Below are 21,902 nucleotides of genomic sequence, written 5' to 3' on the forward strand. Positions count from 1 at the left end.
TCACGCTTCAACACCTTTCCACCGGTCCTTCTCTCTCTCTTTCGAGTTTTTGCACCGCATCGGGAACCAGTCTCTTTATCTTCCTTTCTTTCTCTGCTCCCCTCTCGTTGTATGCCTGTGTTTCTCTCTGTCTTTCTTGTTCCTCGTACTTGGGGGTTGCTTTCTTCCTCGTCTATCGTCCCTCATTTCTCTTTCCACTTGCACACAGGCTCGACCAAAACCTCTTTTGCCTCCCTCGGTAGCACGATGCAGAAGTTTCCAACTGCTCCAGCGACAGCCAAATAAATGTCTCTCCTACTCCTTGCCCCGACGCTTCGCTCCTCTCTCGCTACACTCGGCTAATTCGGCACGCGTACACGGTAAAACTTCGTAACCAGCCCCCACTGGGGAATGTTTGGAGATTGGACAATTGGTCCGGATTTTATTTCCGCCTCTCTTTCGTTTCTAGAGAGGGTTGGGAATCGCGCGCTCGTCACACCTACGACGTCCCTTCGGTCTGACTCTTGGCGAAGCTTACGGCCGGCTGGATAATTGAAATTCTTCCCGCGTCAAGTATGTTGTGACGAGAATTTGCGTTACGCTCGCATCGAGTTTATTAGTCGATTTCTTTCTTCATTTCTTCTTCGTTCGACATCTTTTCTATTTCTTGACCGATCGTGTCTTAGTCATAGATCAGATAGTGGCAAAAATTATTTGCGGTGAAAACTTCTGAAATTATTTTAATCGCTCAATTGTTATCTCCTGACAACAAGGGCGCGAGGTCGCCAGAGATTAAGCGATAGTAAGTAAGATTGATTCTAGCCTTTTAACTTGAGTTAAACAACAAAAAACTGTTCATTAACCCTAAGAAAATTGTAAACCTCCCATATTGTATTCTTTTATGTTTGATACATTGTTATGTATTACTGTCATGCGGTACAGCTTGTGTATCAAGTCTGGTCCAAAACTGTTATCTAATAAAAAAATATTGTCAAAAATTGTGACAAAGTTTCGTTTTAGATTTTATAATAAAATTCGCTCTTGGTTTTAAATCGTAAAGTTAATGTGAACTTCTTAAATTATTTCTTAATTTCTTAATTTCTTAAATTATCTACACTGCATTACATTTCATTATTCCATAAATTATTTACATTACATTAAATTATATCTTTACATAGCATCAAAGGGATGAATCAAGAGAAACTTGCATCTAGAAAGCACTGCTCGTTGTACTTGACTACACATTGTACATCTGGGAAAATATTTGACGCGAATGTACATAATGAATGACAGACTGCTAATTTTGAATATTAGGTATGAGAGAAAGCATTTGTATTTCACGTGAGGAAGGAAAGAATGTATAGTAATACAAGGTTTTAACTATGCATGACTGAGCATGTTTCGAGGATATGTCTGCTTAATTTGTCTAAATTCTGTAAAAAAAAAGGGGGGGAGATTATGTGATTACAAAGAAAATAAATATTGTGTATTGAGCGCGAGCACGACATAGCTGATTGAAACTTACAATATAAGTCACGTTGTATTGTCCCTTTTGTTTCAGTGACTAATATAACTATACTGATCCATTAAGAATTATTTGAATCAATTTATTTATATTATTATTTAGTTCCAAAATTATCTTCTAACCCTACCTGTAAACTACATCAAAATAGCTACATATTAAAAGCAGGCATCTAACAATAGAAAGAGTCAAAAGATAAAGCGTCAAACTTTCTTACATAACTAAGAAGATCCAAGCACTTCTAAAAACCGCCCGATGCAACTCGGAAACTTGATAAACGTCCTCATAAAAGACTACACTTTATCAAAGCCGTCGAGATAAAAACGAAAAAGCGATGCCGTTAATTCCGACAAGAAGACAGCGAACGCCGACGTTCCCATTAGCCGTATCAACTTTATTCAATAAAATCGTTCTCCCTTTCGCTGTCATAGCGGGCGTTGTGCACGCGACAGTCTCCGGTGTTCACGGACGATGGTGTACACGTGTACATAGGACATAGGAAGTGCGGGAAAGGAAAGGGAATACCACGATGCTAGAGCAGAGAGAGCCCGTGGTGTACGTAGCGTTGTTCTCGGCCGATGGGCGTGGACAAACGAGCGGAAAAATGGCGGGGTTTGGAAATGAGATTTGCTGGTAAACCGACAATTTATCGTAGGTATCTGCAAAAGCATCTCTTGACGTTCCTCTGACCAGAGTTATAATTAATACGCTCTCGTCACAGAGCGGCCGACCAATATTCCGTCGCGCCCATACACGTATCGCCACGTACACGTATTTAATACACATTCAAACCTATATACCCGTGTCACGAATGACAGAGAGAGAGAGAGAGAGAGTGAGAGAGAGAGAGAGAGAGAGAGAACGGTTGAACCAGCCGTTATACGTCGCGCGCGCTCGCGGCTCGGCCTCGCGCGGACTCGGCGCGTAACTGGTTGTTGATTAAGTTTGAATGACTGATGCCGCAAAAACACATTAAAACTTGAATGAGTACAGATGAAAATTTAGTCGCTAGGAATCAAGAGACCGCAGAGGCAAATGGCCTGGCAGCCGCACATACGCGCGGACTAAACCGCTCTTCTCTGCCCCTCTCTTCGTCTCTGGATCGGACGCGCGTTTCTCTGTCGTGCATCCCGATCATCGGGACACCGTTACAGTCGGGCCGAAATATAACAACGCGAAAAACACTCCACGATTGCTATATCCGCTGGGCCGAGACACTCGCCCTCGGTTGACCACTGTGTAACGGAAACAACTTGCACCGACGATTTTCACCGGTGATTTTCCTCGATCTACTCCGCTCGTGGAGAGATCGTTCATCGTGGGTTTGGTTAAAGTATTTTTCGCGGGTGAAAACTATCGTGAAAATGTACTATAGCGTTTCTTGGAATCTCTCTGGTTGATTGAAACAGGCAATTTGGCATTGGAGAATTTTGAAGTTGAAGAAGTGGAGAAATTTTTGTACGATCTGATGGGCGTCTTTCTTCGTCGTACCTAGATTAGCAGTAGATTTATTCTTTGCAAATTGAACCTCGGCAGATCATTTATTTATTGATGAGATTCTGAAAGAGAGACTCCTTTCTTTCTCTTCTTCTTGCAATACCACAGAAGAGTATTTTCTGTTCTTCAGAAATTAAATTACTCTCAAAGAATAATTGCTTTCTTAAAACAGGCTTATCATTCTATCGACGATCAAGCATGAAAAATCGACTTCTATCCTGAAGAATATATCGCAGGTACTTTGTACTTTCTGTACACTCTCAACTTCGTTTCTTCAAATCGATAAGTTGTAGATTGCAGGATTGACAACCGGCGGAATAAATCAACTCTCCGTCTCTTAAACTAGAATCAAATTTAGAAGTCAATCTTCCCAAAGCTTTCCCAGTACCATACATTTCTCCTGTTCTTACCAATTATTCACTCTGATTCGCCATAAAAATCTTGTAACTCGTGTCCTAATTGGAGAAATCCACGTCAAACTCGTCTCCGTAAACGTATATACCCAGGATCTGGCGTTCTTCATCCAAAGACGTCGCCCCGCCTCCCAATGCGCAGATAACCAACGAAGGCAGAGAAAGTCCAAATCAGGCAGAAACTGCAACTTCGATCCAATCGCGATTCGAACGATCTATCTCGTCGTCGAGGCTCTTCTTCGATTGTCATAAAACAATTGGCCGGGGAGATTATCGCGATCGGTAGCGTCGTAAATACTTCAAAGATCGATCGGAAATCGCAAATCCAGTTTAGCGACCGATCGAGGACGGAATGGGAATGGGCATCCATCAACGTGCGCGCAATAGTAAAATGGCAGAGGGGGGAAGGCTAGCACAAGTGGAGCAGAGAAAAGGCATCGTTGCCCGTAACCAAGCGGGATGATCGTTTCCGTAATAAAAATCGTCAACCAGATCGTAGCTCACGTACAGATACCAGGACCCGATGTACACCACTCCCTCGTCGGCCAATCAGCTCCTCCCGTTCCGCCGTTTAATGTATTCAAATGTAAGCGGTAGCAGTGTTTATGTCTTGACATTGCAAATTGTGCCGGCTAGGCCATAACTTATAGTAATTGCTGCGCACCGAAGTAATTATTTATACACGTGATATAGCGTATAGATGTTCTCCTCTCTCTCTTTCTTCGCGTCTCTGTCTTCGTCTGTCTTCTTCGACGAGATGGTTATTCCTACCACGGGGTATCTGTATCTCTCGGATGCTACGTAATTCTGAAGCGTGAATATCGAGAAGGGGGTCTGCCTCTTGCGGAACCCGCGATATTAATCTCGAGCCGTACGCCCGACGAATCGGCGACTTCGATGCTTCGCGCCACAGACAAGACGGAATCCGCCGCGCAAGGAAAAACTGCTGCTCGCCGTTTCTCGTGTCGATTTGTGTCGTATTTATTCTACTTCGATGTTCGAGTGCAATATAATGGTGCGATTGAAAGAAACAAGAACATGATCGATTGTCTCCCATTTTAGTAAGATTTAGTAGAACGAAAGTGTAAATGAGTATTCAATCACTGTTTTGGCGATTATTCACCGAGTCGAAAATCGAATATCCAAATAATTTAAAAATACTCTGAGAATGTTGGTTCGATAACCGCGGAAACAGTGAGCGAATTATGTTATGCAACGTTCTTGTAAGTGTTTGGTTCGGTTCGAATGACAGAAAGAAACTGGTGATGTGCAATTTCTCGGCTATTTTTTGTAATAAAGATTATTTTCACGTGTATGAAGATAGTTGGATTCATTTTATCTCTATTGAACATATTAGGTTGTCCGAAATGTTTCTTTCGTTTCATAAGGAAGTAATAGACGCACGACGTTTTTTGTTTTATACTAATTTATTGAATTATGCACGAACATAATAATAGAAATAGAACGAAATGGATCATACCTAATTCAATAAAATAATATAAAACAAAAATTGTTGCTCATCTATTATCACCTTATGATACGAAAGAAACTTCTCGGACAACTTAACATATAAACATCTAGTAAAAATTTAGTAGAGGAAAGTAAGTTTTTCGTGAAATATTTGAAACAATATAAATTTAATTTTGATACATAACGAAAAATGAATTTTCCATACTATCTTGTTTCCGTCTTTATCGAATATCGAAACGTCGTTATGCTCCAAAAATATTTGTTCGATTCTTTAAAAAAAATGCGTTTAGACCAAGCAAACGAATACTTGTTCTCCCATCTATTTAGTAAAATGAAAATATGAACGAGCATTATTTCGTCGGTTGCCGATCGTTCGCTCGCATTCATCGCGAAGAAACTCTTTCGGCGCAAATAAGTTTACGAACAGATTGCTCGATAATTGTTTATACTAAACGAACGCGAGCAAATGCTCTCGTCCTCGTTTTACATTCTTGCTCGTTTAACAAACAATTCATACGTAAGGTGAAAATTTAATAATTCTTCGTACTTCCGTCACTTTTCTTCGGAATAATAGAAGTTCATATATTATATAGATAAGGATATTCAATCGGTAGGAGTTTTGTTAACTAAAATTTCGTTCCAATAATTGGAGTTTAGATATATGTAGTTCTACCATAGATGGAAATTTCTGTGATCGAGTATCGAGGTTTTGTGAGATGAACAGGAAGATATAGTTGTCATGATAATTTATTTTAGTGTGTTTTAGTGTATTTCGGTATTGGTATTAATCACTATTAGGATGTTTTGTAGAGAAAACGACGAGCTGTTTGACATCTTGAAGGATACTGATATATAAATTTGTGGGAAGAATACGGAAAATGAACGGGAAAACACTAATTTCTAGTTATTAATTGACACGTTTTGGTAAAAGTTACGTATCATGTATTATTATAAATATTTTATGCATGTACATTTCGTTTTTGTTTAATTGAAACACAATTCCAAAAGACGCAAAATATAATAGCTACCTACGTGTATACATATTATCTTCCTCAGACAACAAAAAATATTTTTTCAATGTTATATTTCTTGTCGAATATTTATAAATATTTTCTAAACAAATAAAGGCAGAAATTAAAAAGTAATTATCTTTTTTAGACCTTAACAAACTCGTCTCTGAAAAGACTAAAAAAATACGTAAGTTTATTTTATTGGAGAAATATACACTTTCAGAGTAACGTTCGTTTTCATTTCTTTTTCCGCTTTTGAGCAGACAAAAAATGAGCGATATAGAAAGTATTTTCGGTGACGTAACATGATTTTGTATTTACAATAAATTTAAATATTCTTCTAAGCAATTCGTCCATTTTGAATACTATAAAACGTTAAAAGCAGAATTATTCATGTCACAATGGTTACAATATGTCGCTCTAACAAAACTGTTATAGTAGGCAATATTAAAATATTTCATACTACATGCATGTATTAACTTCGGAGATTTACTTTTAAAGTTATTGCTGCTAGACCTTACTACTCTATCCATTGACAATAGCAGAGAGAAATATAAGATCACTTATCAATTAAGATAAATTTTAATTAACATGGCCGCTATCAACGAGCAAAATTAGAAAGTTGTCTAACTAATAGTCAAGCAATTTTCTAGAAAAACACCGACACGAACGTACAGCTCTTGTTCCGAATACTATCGTGGTGCCATCTCGACCAACGCGAACGAACTCGTAGCCATAAAAAAAATCGCGTGAAATTTTTTCAAAATACATTCACCTTTAGTCCACCGTCATAAACCGTGTAATCGATACATCTCTAGAAATTCTCAGCCAACTTAATTTTACAAAATGAACGAGCTATACGCGTACGTGACGCTTCACCCACGTATCGATAGGTCTAGAGTCTAGAGAAAATTACGGTGTTTCTCCTTCTACTCCCTCTTTAGTCCCATAAATCACGATCGAAATTAAGAATTTCAGCGACTAGAAGGGAAGACGCGCTCGTTCGTCGAGCAAACGCTAAGGGCATTCAACAAATTTCACGGTGTCTGTCGATAAATCAGTTTAAGCATTCAGCCGATGAGAAAGGGGGTGGTTTTGCGGTGTAACAGGTGGTTGAAATTCTCATTCGCCGCGCCTTTTTACTCCTTTATCGGCAAAAAAGGAAAGAATAAGTTCCAGTTTATGAATCGGAGCGCGTTTAACGCTTCTTAAAAGGATAAAGCGGCCCCGACGGCTTTTTCAACAAGGGAAATTGCTCAGCCTTTTACGAGACTACGGGACATATCGATAGAAAGATCAGCTCAGACGATTTTTCTTTCTTTTTCCTTTCTTCTTTTCTTTTTACTCTCCTTTACACTTAATGAAATTTATATATCAAGCAGAGATTCGTTTCTCTGCGACGATTTTTATCGCACTCTTCTTGTGAATCATGGAATACGGGGAACAACGGAAAAAATTCATTTCATTTCTGTTTTCTTTCTATTTTCCCCCCCTTTGTTTTTATCACAAAAACTGGCAATAATTAACTTAATTCGTAACGATAGTATTACATCGACTGAAAAAACACATCACTCTTTTTAAGTTCTTAGATTAAAATACAAATTAAATAAGATCGGCGATTATTTACATAACTATTCACAGTGAAAAATTTATCGTACAATATATAGTATATTAAAGCTTGAAAGTCTTTGTCAGCGAGGATACAAGTTGCATATTCCTATTCTGTGGACGTTACAGCTAATTAATCGTCGTCGTGTCTCTTCTTAAATACTATTTCTTTAAATTACTAAAACTACTTAAGAAAGACTTACATTACTAAGCAGTCGGGATCCTTATTATATAGAATCATGGTAAAACTAGTTTCGATAATATCCTAAAATGTTTGAAAAGTAAACAATTATGTTTCTTCTAAGGCACAATTTTCAATGTAAATGATCATAATGTATTAGCCGAGAATCGTTTTAAACTGAGATCTCAACCTGGCGACATCTCAATTGTGTAATACTTCTTTATAATAGCCAATTATTGTCAATTTTATGTACTTCGGTTTAAAAGGAATTCCTCCACTTCGGTTCAAAAAGAAACAAATTTTTTTAAAGAAAGGGAAATTAAAAAAAAAATGAGAAGGCACGTTATATTTAAATCACCAAGGCCTCCACATATCGCCGTTGACGCCAGAAGGACCAGCCACCGCTACAAATTTGATAGGATTAGGATTAGAATTTCTATTAGCCGAGCAAGTCGCTCTACTTGACAAATCCTCCACAGAAACCGGCTGATCTTCCCCGGATTTTAAGGGACCGTTAGAAGAATTCATGGTAGAGCTGATAGGTTCTTGGTACCTGGCCTTCTTATCAGAGATTACTAAAAGACTATCCGAGCTATGTCTCTTGATTACCTCTTTCTTTGCCACCATAGAATCGGTACGATTATACGTTTTGTCTGTAATTACTGAAAGGGGTTGTCTTAAACTGTACGTCGCCAGTCCATTGTCGCTTAACGACTCAGAAGATTCTGCAAATTCTTTTCTGTTTGTATAACTCGTGTTTGACTTAGGTTCCGCAAAAATTGGTACTGGCGACTTGCTATCGCTGGTTGAACTAATCTGTGGCTTTTGAGTCTCTGGCGATGAAGAGAAGCTCTTGGAAGCTGAACTCTGATCGGGAATCTTGAATCGACGTTGCTGCTCATTAGGAGAGTGCGCTTGAGGATAGTGTTCAGATTGTTGACTCTCTTCACCATAGCTCGAGATGGATGTCGATGGACTCAACAGAGGACTCTGTGACCTATGAACAGTTGTGAAGGCGGAGCACTCTCCAATTCTAGGGACAGACTCGGGTGCTGGTGGAAAGAATGGAAAGTTTGCCGAAAACGCAGCCGATTGTGGTACCAAAAGAGCTAGCTCTCCGGTCGGCAGTCTGCTAGGTATCAACTGAACACCGTTTGGTATCTGTATTCTGGCACTTCTATTATTATTCTCGTCGCCATTCTGGAAATCACTCTGGAAACCGACCTTCACCTCCGGATAGAGCCGTTCCGGCATGTAGGGCACGTAGTGGCTGTAGAACGGCGCCATTTGCTGGAGATTGCTAACGCAATTGTTCAAATGTGATACCAGTCGTTGCTTCACAACAGGATCCACGTTCTCGAGGTGACTGACGTACCGCGATACTTCGGTAGCACATTCAGAAAATCCGGAACGGAATTTCGTTAGCACCACCGGATCGGTAGCGACCGCCGTGCTCAATTGCTGACGCTGTACCGCTTGTAAATGCTTCACCGTCATCTCGAGGATATCGGCCTTCTCGAGTTTAGAATGCCTCGTCGGCTGTAAAATGAAAAGAACCGCACATTAATAATTTATTTTTTGAGTTACGAGTATAGTTTCATTGATTAATTTCGATTTCATATGCGTACACCGACTTTCTATAAGATTTTTCGTACAATACGACGCGATGCCAGGGTAAAAAACAAATCTCGAATGCAGTCGGTAATGCAGGAACTCAACAAAACACGGTCGAGAGGGGGAGATCTGTTTTATCGACAGGCGGTGGAAGCAAGAAATTAACCGGTATGATGAAAAGGTCGTTTCCAACATGTTCAGAGCATAGCAATCGGAGCCGTAACCCCAGGCTACTCTTCACAAGCGAGCATTAATACCGATCGCTCCATCAAGAAATCTGTGACGCCTCGGTAACGCCCACGTAATTGACTTGATACGACCTGTTACCTTAATAATAGACTACCAACTTCGGTAGCTAGTGTAGAGCAATTTTGTAGTTAGCCTACGGCCACGCGTGTTACATTTTGCGGGAATTTTTTCATTGCGATTCCCTATCGCGTAACTTCTGCATCGCTCTTATCGACTGCATACAAATCGTTTTCTAAACGACCAAATAAAGCGACTTTACGATGAGTGATATTCATATAAATTAGAAACGAGTTCAGGGAAACGTTTTCGAGACACACATTTCCTCTCGAAGGAAAACTGTAGCAAGTAGAAAAAGCTGAATCTTCCGTGGGAACCCGTTAGAAATTCGAAAGCGTCTCGAAAGTTTTTTCTCCACGGAGCACAACACTAGCCCTTTCAATATTTCTCAGATTGCCAGCAAGGCAATCCTACCTTTCAGAGGATCGATCGTTCAATACCGATGCACAACAGCGAAATCCTATTGTGCCCTTCCTGTAGCACGATCCTCGTCCCAGGATCAGCCGAGTGCTCGCATTTTTATGGTAAACTAGCGGTCACCTTTAAAATAGGCGTGGGAGTCGAAGAAGAGATCGCTTACACATTGAGGCTTTTCTCTCTTCTCCCCTCCCCCTTCATTCTCCCTTGAATAAGCTTCCATTCGAATGAGAATAAGTTGACGAACAACAATGAGTCTTGAAACTATATTCGAAACGGCAAATTGCACCATTCAGCCTTTCCATTGCAAACAGAGATTATTATATTTATCCCCCATTAAAAATGTTGTCCTTGGAATATCAAAAATATTAATCGATCTTTACATATCCTTTATGGTACTTGAGTAGGATCTAAAAATTTCAGTCGTTATGTTCACGAACAATCCGTTCGAATGTTTCATTGCTTCAATAATTTCAAGAGCCATCGACACGGGATACAAAAGGATACAATTATAAAATTATTGCAGGATTCAGTTTAATGTAAAATTACAATTGATAAATCTTCTAACTTTTCTAAATCCAAAACTGATATTTTAATATATTTATCGAATGCTGTCAGAAACCATAAAAAGTGATTAAAAATGTTTGACGTCTCCGTAAAATAAAGTTCACGGATGAGGTTCGTGCTACAAGCAAACACCTTTCAAAGGTTGAGAGGAAGAAAATCGATGCGGAAATCGATTTTCCCGTAGGCGAATACGACACCGAAGATCAGAGGAACGAGACACCTGCTAAAAGAGCAACTAAAAGCAAAGGCGTCGAGCATCGCCTCTTTTTTTCCTCATTTTTCTTTTTTACAGCGATCGGTGCCGTCTTCGCGAAGTTGGATCCTTAAAGATGATACGGTCAACAAAGGAAGGCTGCAACCCGAGATGAGATTCTTTTTTCTTCGTAATAATTATTTCGAGGTTCCCACGAACGCGGGGGGCGTTTCGTACGGGCGAACGGGACGGACACTGGAGCGAGCAGGTAGCGGAAGTCATCTGGACGCGGAGGAGAGAACGGTGAGAGCGCTTCGCTCTCTCGTTATGGCTCTGCCTGAGAAATCAATCTCGTTGGATCGAGTTACGCGGTGAGGAGCGTACTTATGTCCTCGGATGTTGAGAGGAAATCTCGCGGTTCCAATCGAACTTTTTATCGAAAATTGATTTTTTTAGATCCCATGATTTTTTATTTGCCATATAACATACAAAACTCAGAAATTAGTTTGGCTTCAAAACTTTTTAATCTATTACGTACTGTACGTAACAAATTCTGAAAACCTTGTTTTCTTGTTAGATTTTTTAATGTTCCAAACAATGTTACTGGAATTTGAAAAAGTTACTTTCTAGCTTTGAAATTTTTTAACCTTGCAACTAAGACAGGTTTCATATTTTTTAACACTCTGAATAATTAGTAACACTCAATGAACATGTTTAATTACAAAACCCACGTTATTTTCCTTCTAAATTTTCTACTGTTCTATTACTAAAATTTGAAGGTTTGTTATCTTTGGAAGCTTGTTAGCCAAGTTTGCTAACCTTAAAATTTCCTATTCTTGTCGAAATTAACTCAGTGTTCCAATGTTTCAACACAATATTTAACAAAGATACTAGTCAATTAGTGAAGTTTCACAGTTATTCGTAACTAACGTAATTAAAATCTGTTTAAGACGGGAATTAAATGGAATGTGGCTGACACCGGTCAGGTACGCAGCCGAATAGATCTGAAGTGCCATTGTAGAGTCTCCAGTGGAGATTACGCGTTGGCAAAGAGGACTTCCACCATCCGTTCCCACGCCGAGGCGTCTAAAACACTAAAACTAAACCCGTCCACCTCTTGCTACCACTAGTTTACCGACCTTAGTCTCGATTCTACGGTCGAAAAACAAATCGTATCGCGCAAGAGGAAGGCGGCGAGGGAAAAACGAGACGGCCTGTTCAAACACTTCTGTGCCAACATCCGCTGCATGACCTCTTCCTATCAGTTTAATTAAAAGATCGACTCTTGACCTTTAGGCTAACAGTACCGAAACAATTTCGACCGACTGATGCTCCGTATATGACTGATGTGGCCGATTATAATTTCGGCCAATTTCAATTGTCACTTGATCATACGTGTGAATTATAATAAGAAGAAAAACTAGAAGAAATTTAAGTTACATTGCGATAAATGATTAAACGAATTAGAATTATTGACAATCATAAGATTGCTAGGATAAAATTGTTATAAGGGATGTACAAATTTGTTTGTTTATATTGTTTGAAATAATTATATAGAAGAATATACCTCACTGATTTCAATGATTTGAAATCCCGATGTGATCGGAAGCATGATTCTGAACAACTTTTCCTACACATATAATCTTCGCTCGACTTTAGCTTCTGAGATATGTTCATAAAAATACTTTTGCTACTTTTTATCTTACAATTAGGTTTAGAGTCAGGTTTAGATTAGATTTATGTATGGACATGATGGTACTATATCTGTATTTGTGGCTCTCGCATAGCTAAACTAAGTTGAGTTCCATTCTTATCTCTCTATGTTTACAAATTGAAACGTAAGACGTATGAACACATCACAGCACGAATACGCCTATAAAATCATCGTATCCGTACATAAAGCTAGCTCAACTTAACCTACGCCAAGAAAAAGAGGTAACAAAAGTATTTTTATGAATATCTCGGAAATTAAGCCGATGATTATATGTATAGGAAAAAGTTGTTTAGAATGTTAACCTCAACAAAATATTCGAAATTCATCAAAATCGGCGAGGTGTACTCTCTCTTCTTTATACGTAATTACCGTGCTTGATAGTGACTTAATACAGGTAATGCTATTGAGTTATTTAACTTCAACGTTTGGATCTTATAAATGATTCTACTAACTATCCTTAGACACTTTCGTGATTCATAAAGGTATTATAAATATTTTATCATAGAAAATGTATTCTGAATATCGTTATTTATTTTACTATTGTTTGAAATATTATTCAGTGGCCTAAATCTTCCTTCAGTTTCCATGAATGATCCTATGGAACTGACACTGATTACATACATACAAAATGATTGATTTAGAAATGTAAACAACCACATTCATCTTCCTAAAACATATTATCTAAAATCTAACCAACATTCCAAAGATATTTCTCAATTGAACATTGTCAATGTGTCACGCTACAATGGAACATATCGGAAAGAAGACCAAACACTAGAAAAAATAGCAAAATAAAAAACCGAATACGTTATCCAAAAGAATAAAAAAGAACTACAAATACATATTGATTGTCTAGCCTATGAATATCAACGATTCTAAATATCATCGAAAGATCTCTCATCAGGATTCATCAACGCGCGCAAAATCCCATCAGTCTAAGTGGCAACGAGAAAAAAAATCTACGTTCGGTGTCGGTCGACAAGAGAGGCTGCGCATATTTTCGTGTTATCTCCCGTAAACTCGTATCACGTCGCTAGATAAGTCGTGTACCGGTCACGTTTTCCATGGCACGTTTCGGGCGCCGGCGACAACGTGGATTCCACGAGCGCTAGCTTCAAATCACGCGTATAGGCGCACACTCTCTTATCGTTTCGCGCGACCATTGCTGATGTCTGTTGTTCGTTCCTCGTCAAGAAATTTCGCCTCTCGGGTTTAGTTCGATTAAGCGATTAAAACACTTTGTCTGCTCGCGTGACATGTAACTGGTACGACTTTTCGATCGATCGCGCAAAAATCACTATTATCAAACAGACCGATAAATGGCGCTCGACGTATGGAAAATAATGCTACTCACGTCTTTTTTCATCGCCTCGAGTATCAAGCTCTTCAGCTCATCCAGACACTGATTTATCCGAGCACGCCTCCGCTTCTCCATGATGGGCTTATTGCTCTGTAGTTCGAGAATCATTCCAGTTATGAAACGTTCGGTGATCGTTGTAATTTTGATAGTTGCGGTTTTGGTAATTGATTTATGAACGAGTCACGTGAGAATTCGTGTTTCTTTAATTGAAATTGTATTTTATGATATTTAAATATTTAAATTAATTTGGAATCCAACGAAAAGATTTAGAATTATACAGGTAAATAAGTACGAGCGTGTAATTTTAGAAAGTTCTTGATTCCTTAAATTTTAAATCATTTTTCTTTTTTAATATATAGCACGTGGTTTCTTAAAGAAAATATAGGCATATGACTTGTTTTATTAATATTAATATTAACTATTGTTTGAACAAAGTAGCCAAAACATATCTAATATCTTTTAAGTTATAATAAATGAGAAAAACATTAAATTAACCTCCATAAATATTGTTTGCCACTCAAAATATTGAAAAATAATGATTTCATAACGGAAATACGAATAAGAAAACTTTAATAAGACCTCCAACGAAATCCCCCATTACTCTATTCTTTGCCCACAATTCCGCAACAACCAAAATAATGGAGATTCAAGCTAATTTTTACCCTTCTTAATTCCGCCTTGGTCATCCCTGGTTGCGTGTGCGATTCAGGTTCCTCCTCGCTGCCTGACATTTTGTAATTATAATAATCCACCATTTATGCACTACAGTAAAAATCACTATAACGAACCACACAAAACTCCACGTCTGAAAACGTCTTCCAATTCGTCTTTTTAACGATCCAAGATCACATCCACGTAAATGTAACTAAACTATATTTTCAAAGTACTAAGAACGAATAGTATTCACAATATTTCTTCATAGTTCTTCGTGTGTACATCCCGATGGTGAAACTCCAAATGACGAACTGTCCTAAAGAAGGGGATGATCGTCAACAATACTGACGACGTCCTTCTTGGGGTATAGAGGGTAACTGTTTGACGTTTTGGATTCCGAAGACCGCATGCCGATGCACTCACCGTGTCTAGAGTGGGGTGAAGTGCGTTCTGGAGTGGGGTTCCGGGATAGCATTGGAGAGGGGAGGTCTGCGGACCTACTGAGACTTGTTGATGTGTGGGAATTCACGCCGTCCCCTAGGACGCAACGATTTCGTCTCCTTCGAAATTTGAGTCTCTCTCCTATCGCGCTCCTTTCGTCCTCTTACATCCACCTCTTTTCTTTCACATGACAGTTTCTAAAAATTGGGAGAATGATCAGTATTATATATTGTAAAGCTCATATTTAATTTACCTGCCAGTTGTAATACTAAGTTGTTTGTAAAGTTGCCAGGTAAATTTATATAAAGAATCTAATATAAAGTATTTTTTTTCATGATTCAACTGGAAAACCATTCATATTGCAATGGTTTTTAGCGTCACGGTTATCGTATAAGGTAAAAGTTTGATAATATATTTTGGTTATAGTAACGATAAAACATATAGATAAAGATTTCCTGTTACTGATAAAATATATACTACATCAAAATTTCCAAACTATTATTCTTATCTTCGTTGCTAGAACCTTTCTTCTTCCTGTTTTAGGATTTCTCTAAAATCGTAATTACAGAAGACTAATTTACAACTACCCACAAATTTCAATGTCATCATTTCTCATTTAAGTCACGACGCTTTATCAAGGAAATTCAAAATCTTTGGTCGAAATCCCACCGATGTGGTTTTTGCGCGCAGTTCCGGTAATCGTGCACGATATCGTGTTTTCCCATGGGGTTGCGTGCGCGACGCGCGCGTTTCTCCACAGGGTCATTGCGTAAAAGAAAGAGTTCATTGATGAAACTGGCGGGCAAAGGCATTGGCGGTGCATGGCCCGACGAGTAAACACTGTTTAACGTTTCAGAAGAATTCTCACACAGGGCCCTCATCCTCCCGTATGCATCGTTGGCAGCGTATCGCGCTGCGCACGCCAGCGTAGCTTATGACACACGTATACACACGTCCGGCACACGGTACCTCTTCCCTTCTCTGTTCAAACGTTTCTTTGTCACACGCATGCTATTAACATGGCACAGAGTTAGGGTCGATCCATGATCTCTAATCGACTGGCCTCTTGCAAATGCTTCGTGACAACCTTACTTTTCTTTTCTTCATATTTTAGAGCCTCGCTTATCTTTTTTTCCTTTCTGATTTAGAAATTTGGGACAACTAATATTTCAGTCTGTTTGACAGGCAGTATACTTGTTTTATTACCAAAGAAATTGAAACAAGAATTTTGGAGAATTTTTCGGATATTTTATTGAAGTATTCTATGAAATACGGTACTTTTGTAAAGTTGTTAACGTAATTTAGAATAGAGAGTATCTTCGTTTTAGTATTAGCAATTATTAGACTGCGAATGCAGGATGACTGTACTTGTGGGAAACTTGAAAGCGCAAAAGTTATATAAAATATTGAAAGTATATTAACATTTAAATAGTAAAACAATTCTCCATTTAAATCCCACTTCTTAGTTTTTACTAAATACGTATTCCTAGAAATATGAATTTCCATAGATATCCACAGCCGAGTATGCTACAATAATCCATATTAGTGTTATATTTATTATATTACAGGATGGACTATTTTTACTCAGGGTTGACTGAGAAGAATCTCAACCTAACACGAGTAAAGCTATAAAAAAAAAAAGAAAAGTCCTACGACAATCGTAAATGCATGTAGATGCGAGACAATAAACGCTTTCGTTTCGCTGGCAAAATCAGTTACGGCCCGTTTCAAGAGGCAATGGCCACCGTAATAAACAGATAAACCTTTACGACCCACGATTATTGTACCGTAAGCAAACTTTTACTTTAAAAGTTCGGGACTGGCCATTGCCAGTCTACCGACTTTACACTACTTGAACGTCCTTTCGACTGCTGATTTATTTCGTTTATTCTCGTCAGGTAACCCATAACGATTTCAGAATAGATACGGAAGTATATTCATCAGATACACAATTTATATCCCAGTTTAAAAAGCACTTCACATGTTATATATTTTAATTTATTAATAATTCTTTGTAAGCAAACTGAGTTTGGTGATCTAAGAGAAATTTAATTCTTTAGTTACTTTCCTCCCTACTTTTATTTTTGTCAAGGAAAGTTTCAAATATTCGATTGGACGAAATATAACAAAATATAAATATTTATTTTCCTCGGATCATTCTGAAATGTAAAATAGTAAAAGATATACACAAGGCTAGTTGACGAAAATTAATAGTAGAGCTGAGACAAATTTTCTCAGGACTCTCTGAAATCTAAAGAATATAAGTCTATGAAGTATAAAAAAATATATTTGTCTATTATCGATTATTATATCTAGAGATTCTAATAGGTATCTATTATCAAGCATCTGTGTTTTATTTCACGCGTGAAACAAGCATTTTGCCCACGAAATAATTCAGTTTATTCGAAATGAAATTCTCTCACGGTCGAACGTTTCCACCGAACCCGCATCAAAATTTTCCCGGACACTGATCATCGGCAATGGCGAGCACACAAATTTCAGACACACGAACCAACGCGATATTTGTCGAAGAATTAAATTTGCATGCTCAATATGCTTTTCATTATTCGATATTCGGCTGAATTTCACAGAACGTGGCTGTGTTTACCGAGATCCTACATTGTTGAATCAATGTTCGAACATTTATCTTGAAATTTCATTCACGTTTATCTTCCAAACGAACTACCCTGTCAGGACACATGACTTACAATCCACATTATCTCTTCGCATCAATAAAATTTTTATTTATTAATGGCTTAGATATCCGTCGTCGTTTGGATTTATTATCGTTCGTCATTATTGCTTTCCGAATCAATTATCGAGTTCATATATCATAATTTCCAGACGTGACCGCGATAAGCAAGCTACGGTTCAAACAATTTTCAATTGCGTCATTGCGTCACAATATGTGTGTGCGTGTGCGACGCGATAGTTTCGCGATAATAAATCGGTTCTCGAAACCAGCTGTGCCCCAACTCCACGAACTTCCGTATTAACATTGCTCCACCGTATTATACACGTGCGTGCAAAGCAGATGCACGAACAGCTAGCCAATCTGAAACCTCTTACGCACGATTCCAGATCGAAAAATCAAGATCCAACCCCGATGAGATCATGGAGCGAATAAAAGCTGACGTTTCTTTGCAAATAAACGGGGTGGCCTGCCTTGTTTCTCAGTCTGTCGGTCATCGACTCGCTTTCAAATTTTTGCAGATCGGCGATAAAATATTCAAGGGGCAATGTATGAAACCTTGAAGGTTTGTAAATTTCGTGAGGCAATTATTGTTTTATAGTGCTTGATTGTGATAGTGGAGATTGCTTTGAAATTTTGCTAGACTCTAGACGAAAGTTGAGTGTATTTTTCTTTTTTTCTGTTTGCAGTTGAGTCACGTACAACTATGCTGTAGAATTCTGCATTGAACGGAAATTAATCAGATTTTGATCGAGTCTTTTGAAGAATAAAATATAATTTTAATTTATAGCTTCCTGTGCTAAAATTGTTTCTCTATGATCTTGTGGCATACGAACTGTCAATTTCAAATTCTTCTATTATGTTTGCATCTCACATACAACATTCCACATTTGAATGAAATCATTTGTAAATGAATTGTTTAGAAACTATTAAGTGAAGCAATAAGTTCGTTCGCTTCTCATTAATGTACGGTGGATATATATTTGCAAGAACGTTACAAGAATTGCTTAAAAACTGTAAAGATATTTCAATTTAATAGAAAAAGGGGATAAATAAATTACTCCTTGGTTAAATGGATTTTACGTGGATTAATTGCTCAATTTAATATAATATAGCTAACTTTACACATTGAAAGATAGAAAGAATGATGAAATTGCAGATACTTTAAAAAATTTATCTTGAAATTGTAATTCTTTTACGTCATCTGCTTTAGTAAATAATCTTGTGAAAGTTAACCAGTCGTTTTTTTGAAGTTAAATGTTAACTAAAAGATGAAGGTGATTAGTTTAGTTGGAGAATTTTTAACGAGCAGGAAAAGGGTAAGCACTTTAAAACTAAGTATTCTACGATTTTATTTCGGGTACCAACCATCAGTAAATAAGTGTATAATGCGTTACGCTAAACTACAGCTTTGTCCCTGGGCTGGTATATTATTGCGTAGCCATGAAGGACTCCCTGAGTTACAAGAACGCCGTAGTAAAGACCCCTCCTTAATTCTGCATCTGCAAACTCTGGACTCAGAAGTTTCGACGAGGGTAGACTGGCTTTTACAATAAAACAGGCCGCGGCCTTGAATTTCTTTTTTTTTAATTTTATTGTCTCTCTTGTCACGACCGATGATCACAATTTACCGTTAACGTTCCTTATAGCACTTCTTACTAAGTGTTTTATTACCAGATCGGTTATCGAGGAAATACTAAAACGTTTACATCAAAGTATATTATTGTGACAAATGATGATATGTTCTATTGTAAATCGTACTTGAGAGATGTTATTTTACGTGTTAATTATCGCACACAAAGATTAAACAACGTTGCTGCGTAAGAAGACGAAAGAAGATAGAGTGATCAATAATTTGTGTTTTGGAATCGTTCCTTTGTATTTCAAGATGTTATGTAGGTACACAACAATCAGATCTGATTTGAATCAACATATCAGATTTGTAACGGCACATGAGCTACAGGACAACTTGAATCATGTTGTTGTTTTGCCTCGGAGTATCAACATCGTTAGGACAATTTATTATTACATAATGTAATGATAAATAAACTCCGAGCAGAACAATGTCGCCGTTACGTGCAACACGATCGTAAGGCGACCAATTCTTCAGTCTCAGTTTCGAGCGATTTTATTAGCGATCAATACACAGTCTTTAGCCAATCAGTTTGTACCGAGCGTCTTAGTATTTAACATTCTCTGTATTTATTAATTATTTTTAAATGTATTTGACGATTTCAATACCAAGTAATCTCGTCATTTAAACCACATGATCAACTAATCTCTACAGATTTAAATATACAAACCTTAAGAAGATTACTTATAACGATTTTGAAAGATTTCCCTTAAACTTTACAGGTTAATTTCCTGCAGATACAAAATAGTACAAATTACAAATAGAAGAATCAGTCTCAAACTTTCTTACAAATCTAATTTTCGAAATGAAGCCTTATATAACGGAACAAAAATTATTACAAATCTCGAACTTAAACAAATTTACATTCAGAATTACGACATATATGTATTTTCATCCTTAAGAATTTTCTTCTTCTTCTTCATTATTCCAACTACAGAAACCAGTATGTGCTATGTATGTCCCAAGTATGTACTCAATATACCGAAATGGTGACAATCACAAGCCATGCTACAACAATTTTCAGAACTTGAAACACTCTGACGAAAAAAGTTCTCATGAAGCATAAAATATATTTTCATTCCCATGATCCACAGTTTCCCATAAATATTCGGAGCTAGCTGTCATAACGGAAGGCGTTCGGTCAGATGTCGCGACCTCCTCATTAACCCCAACAGGCGGCTTAAAAGAGAGAAAGAGAGGCAAGAGGCTGGAGTGGTACGCTTGACCACAAAACCTCTTGAGGAAGATCAAGAAGGCGAAGCCACGGTCTAAATTTGGAACGCCCACCCTCTGCTACGAGAATCGATCTTGAGATACACCTGCAGCGAAAGGTCCGACAGGAAGGAAGCACAACGCCGTCCCCTAGAATCTTGAAAATCTTTGCTTCCGCTGGCCGAGCGTGGGCTTCCTAGTTTCACAGGGATCCATTTAATCGATTTCTTTCTTCGAGCCGGTTCCCTCGACCGTCTTAAAATTAATTTACTTTCACACGATTAATCCCGACTGTATTACGATCGTCTTACGGGTTGTCGGGATCCATGTAAGTACACGCGAATCGATCGAGCTGAGTATAAAGAGTGTGAACGAAGACTGAGTGAAACCGAGAGTCGCCAAAAAAGGCCGTTTTTTTGTACGGAAGATATAAGGTTTCGTGGTGTGTGAAAGGATGTTAAGCTGAGAATATTGCACGTAAAAAATACTGAACGATATAGAAACCATTGATAAAATTGCTTTAATTTGTTTTATGTACATACGCATTATGCATTACGAATAAAAAGATAGAGGGTTTCAATACAATAGAATTAATTTGTCTTCGATATCTTCCCCACTACTATACTTACAGAAAAATTATTTATACCACATAATGTCCCCCTGTATATCATACAACTTTTGTACTGACACTTTTTCGATAGTTTCAATACCTCGCGAGATTTTCACCGTCTCCATTTAAATCTAACACCTCGTATATGATACTATTCCTTAAATATCTTAAATTGCTGTAATTTCGCAAATTTCTAAGTTTTAATGTATGAGAAACTGTGAATGATTATCTTTTTGATATCTTTTGCATGTGAAAATTATATAGTAATCTTTTGAAATCGTAAAAAGATTCTACAGAGAATATAAATAATTGGTAAATTGTATTAGATTTTTCATATTAGTATTAATAAAGGAGTAACGTTCTTTCTATCAATATACGACTTTACTCTGATATTTTTAGAATGATTCATCTTTCAAAAATTAAACAAAGAAATATTAATGATTGATAAATTGTGTCACATATTTTTTACGTGTATCGCAGCACTTCATTCTACAAAAAAACTCGGATACAATTTTAATTGTGTCAGAAAGGCAGTGTGTTAGTAGCGCATCTCTATATAGAAGCAGTGTAAGATCCGTTTGAAAAAATGCGTGTGTGGGGTCGTTTTTAGCCGACATCTGGATTACCGTCGCAGGGAAATGCTTAGATTGTGAAATATAGGAAAATATAACTCGTTTCCGTGGGAGTTCAATGAAAAAATGTCTCGTTTGCGCGACAGACGGTGCCATTTATTACCATGGGGTATTTGTTTCAACGGGTGGGGTGAAATACCCATGAATTCTGTTGTAGTAAAAAAAATCAACCGTCTG

At 37.7% G+C, this 21,902-nt stretch overlaps 1 protein-coding gene across 1 annotated transcript; it reads right to left on the reverse strand.

Annotated features, from left to right (window-relative positions):
- Positions 1–6,456: 6,456 nt before the first annotated feature.
- Positions 6,457–15,169, reverse strand: LOC117215645 (protein hairy-like). Its single transcript, XM_033462032.1, has 3 exons — positions 14,514–15,169; positions 13,846–13,941; positions 6,457–9,219 (listed from the first exon to the last, which is right to left on the reverse strand). Exons 1-3 carry the CDS (start codon positions 14,604–14,606, stop codon positions 8,035–8,037), a joined length of 1,374 nt encoding a protein of 457 aa, XP_033317923.1. The 5' UTR covers positions 14,607–15,169; the 3' UTR covers positions 6,457–8,034.
- Positions 15,170–21,902: the final 6,733 nt, after the last annotated feature.

This window comes from Bombus bifarius, unplaced genomic scaffold (genome assembly GCF_011952205.1).
Source record: "Bombus bifarius isolate JDL3187 unplaced genomic scaffold, Bbif_JDL3187 scf7180000009761, whole genome shotgun sequence".
NCBI lineage: Eukaryota > Metazoa > Arthropoda > Insecta > Hymenoptera > Apidae > Bombus > Bombus bifarius.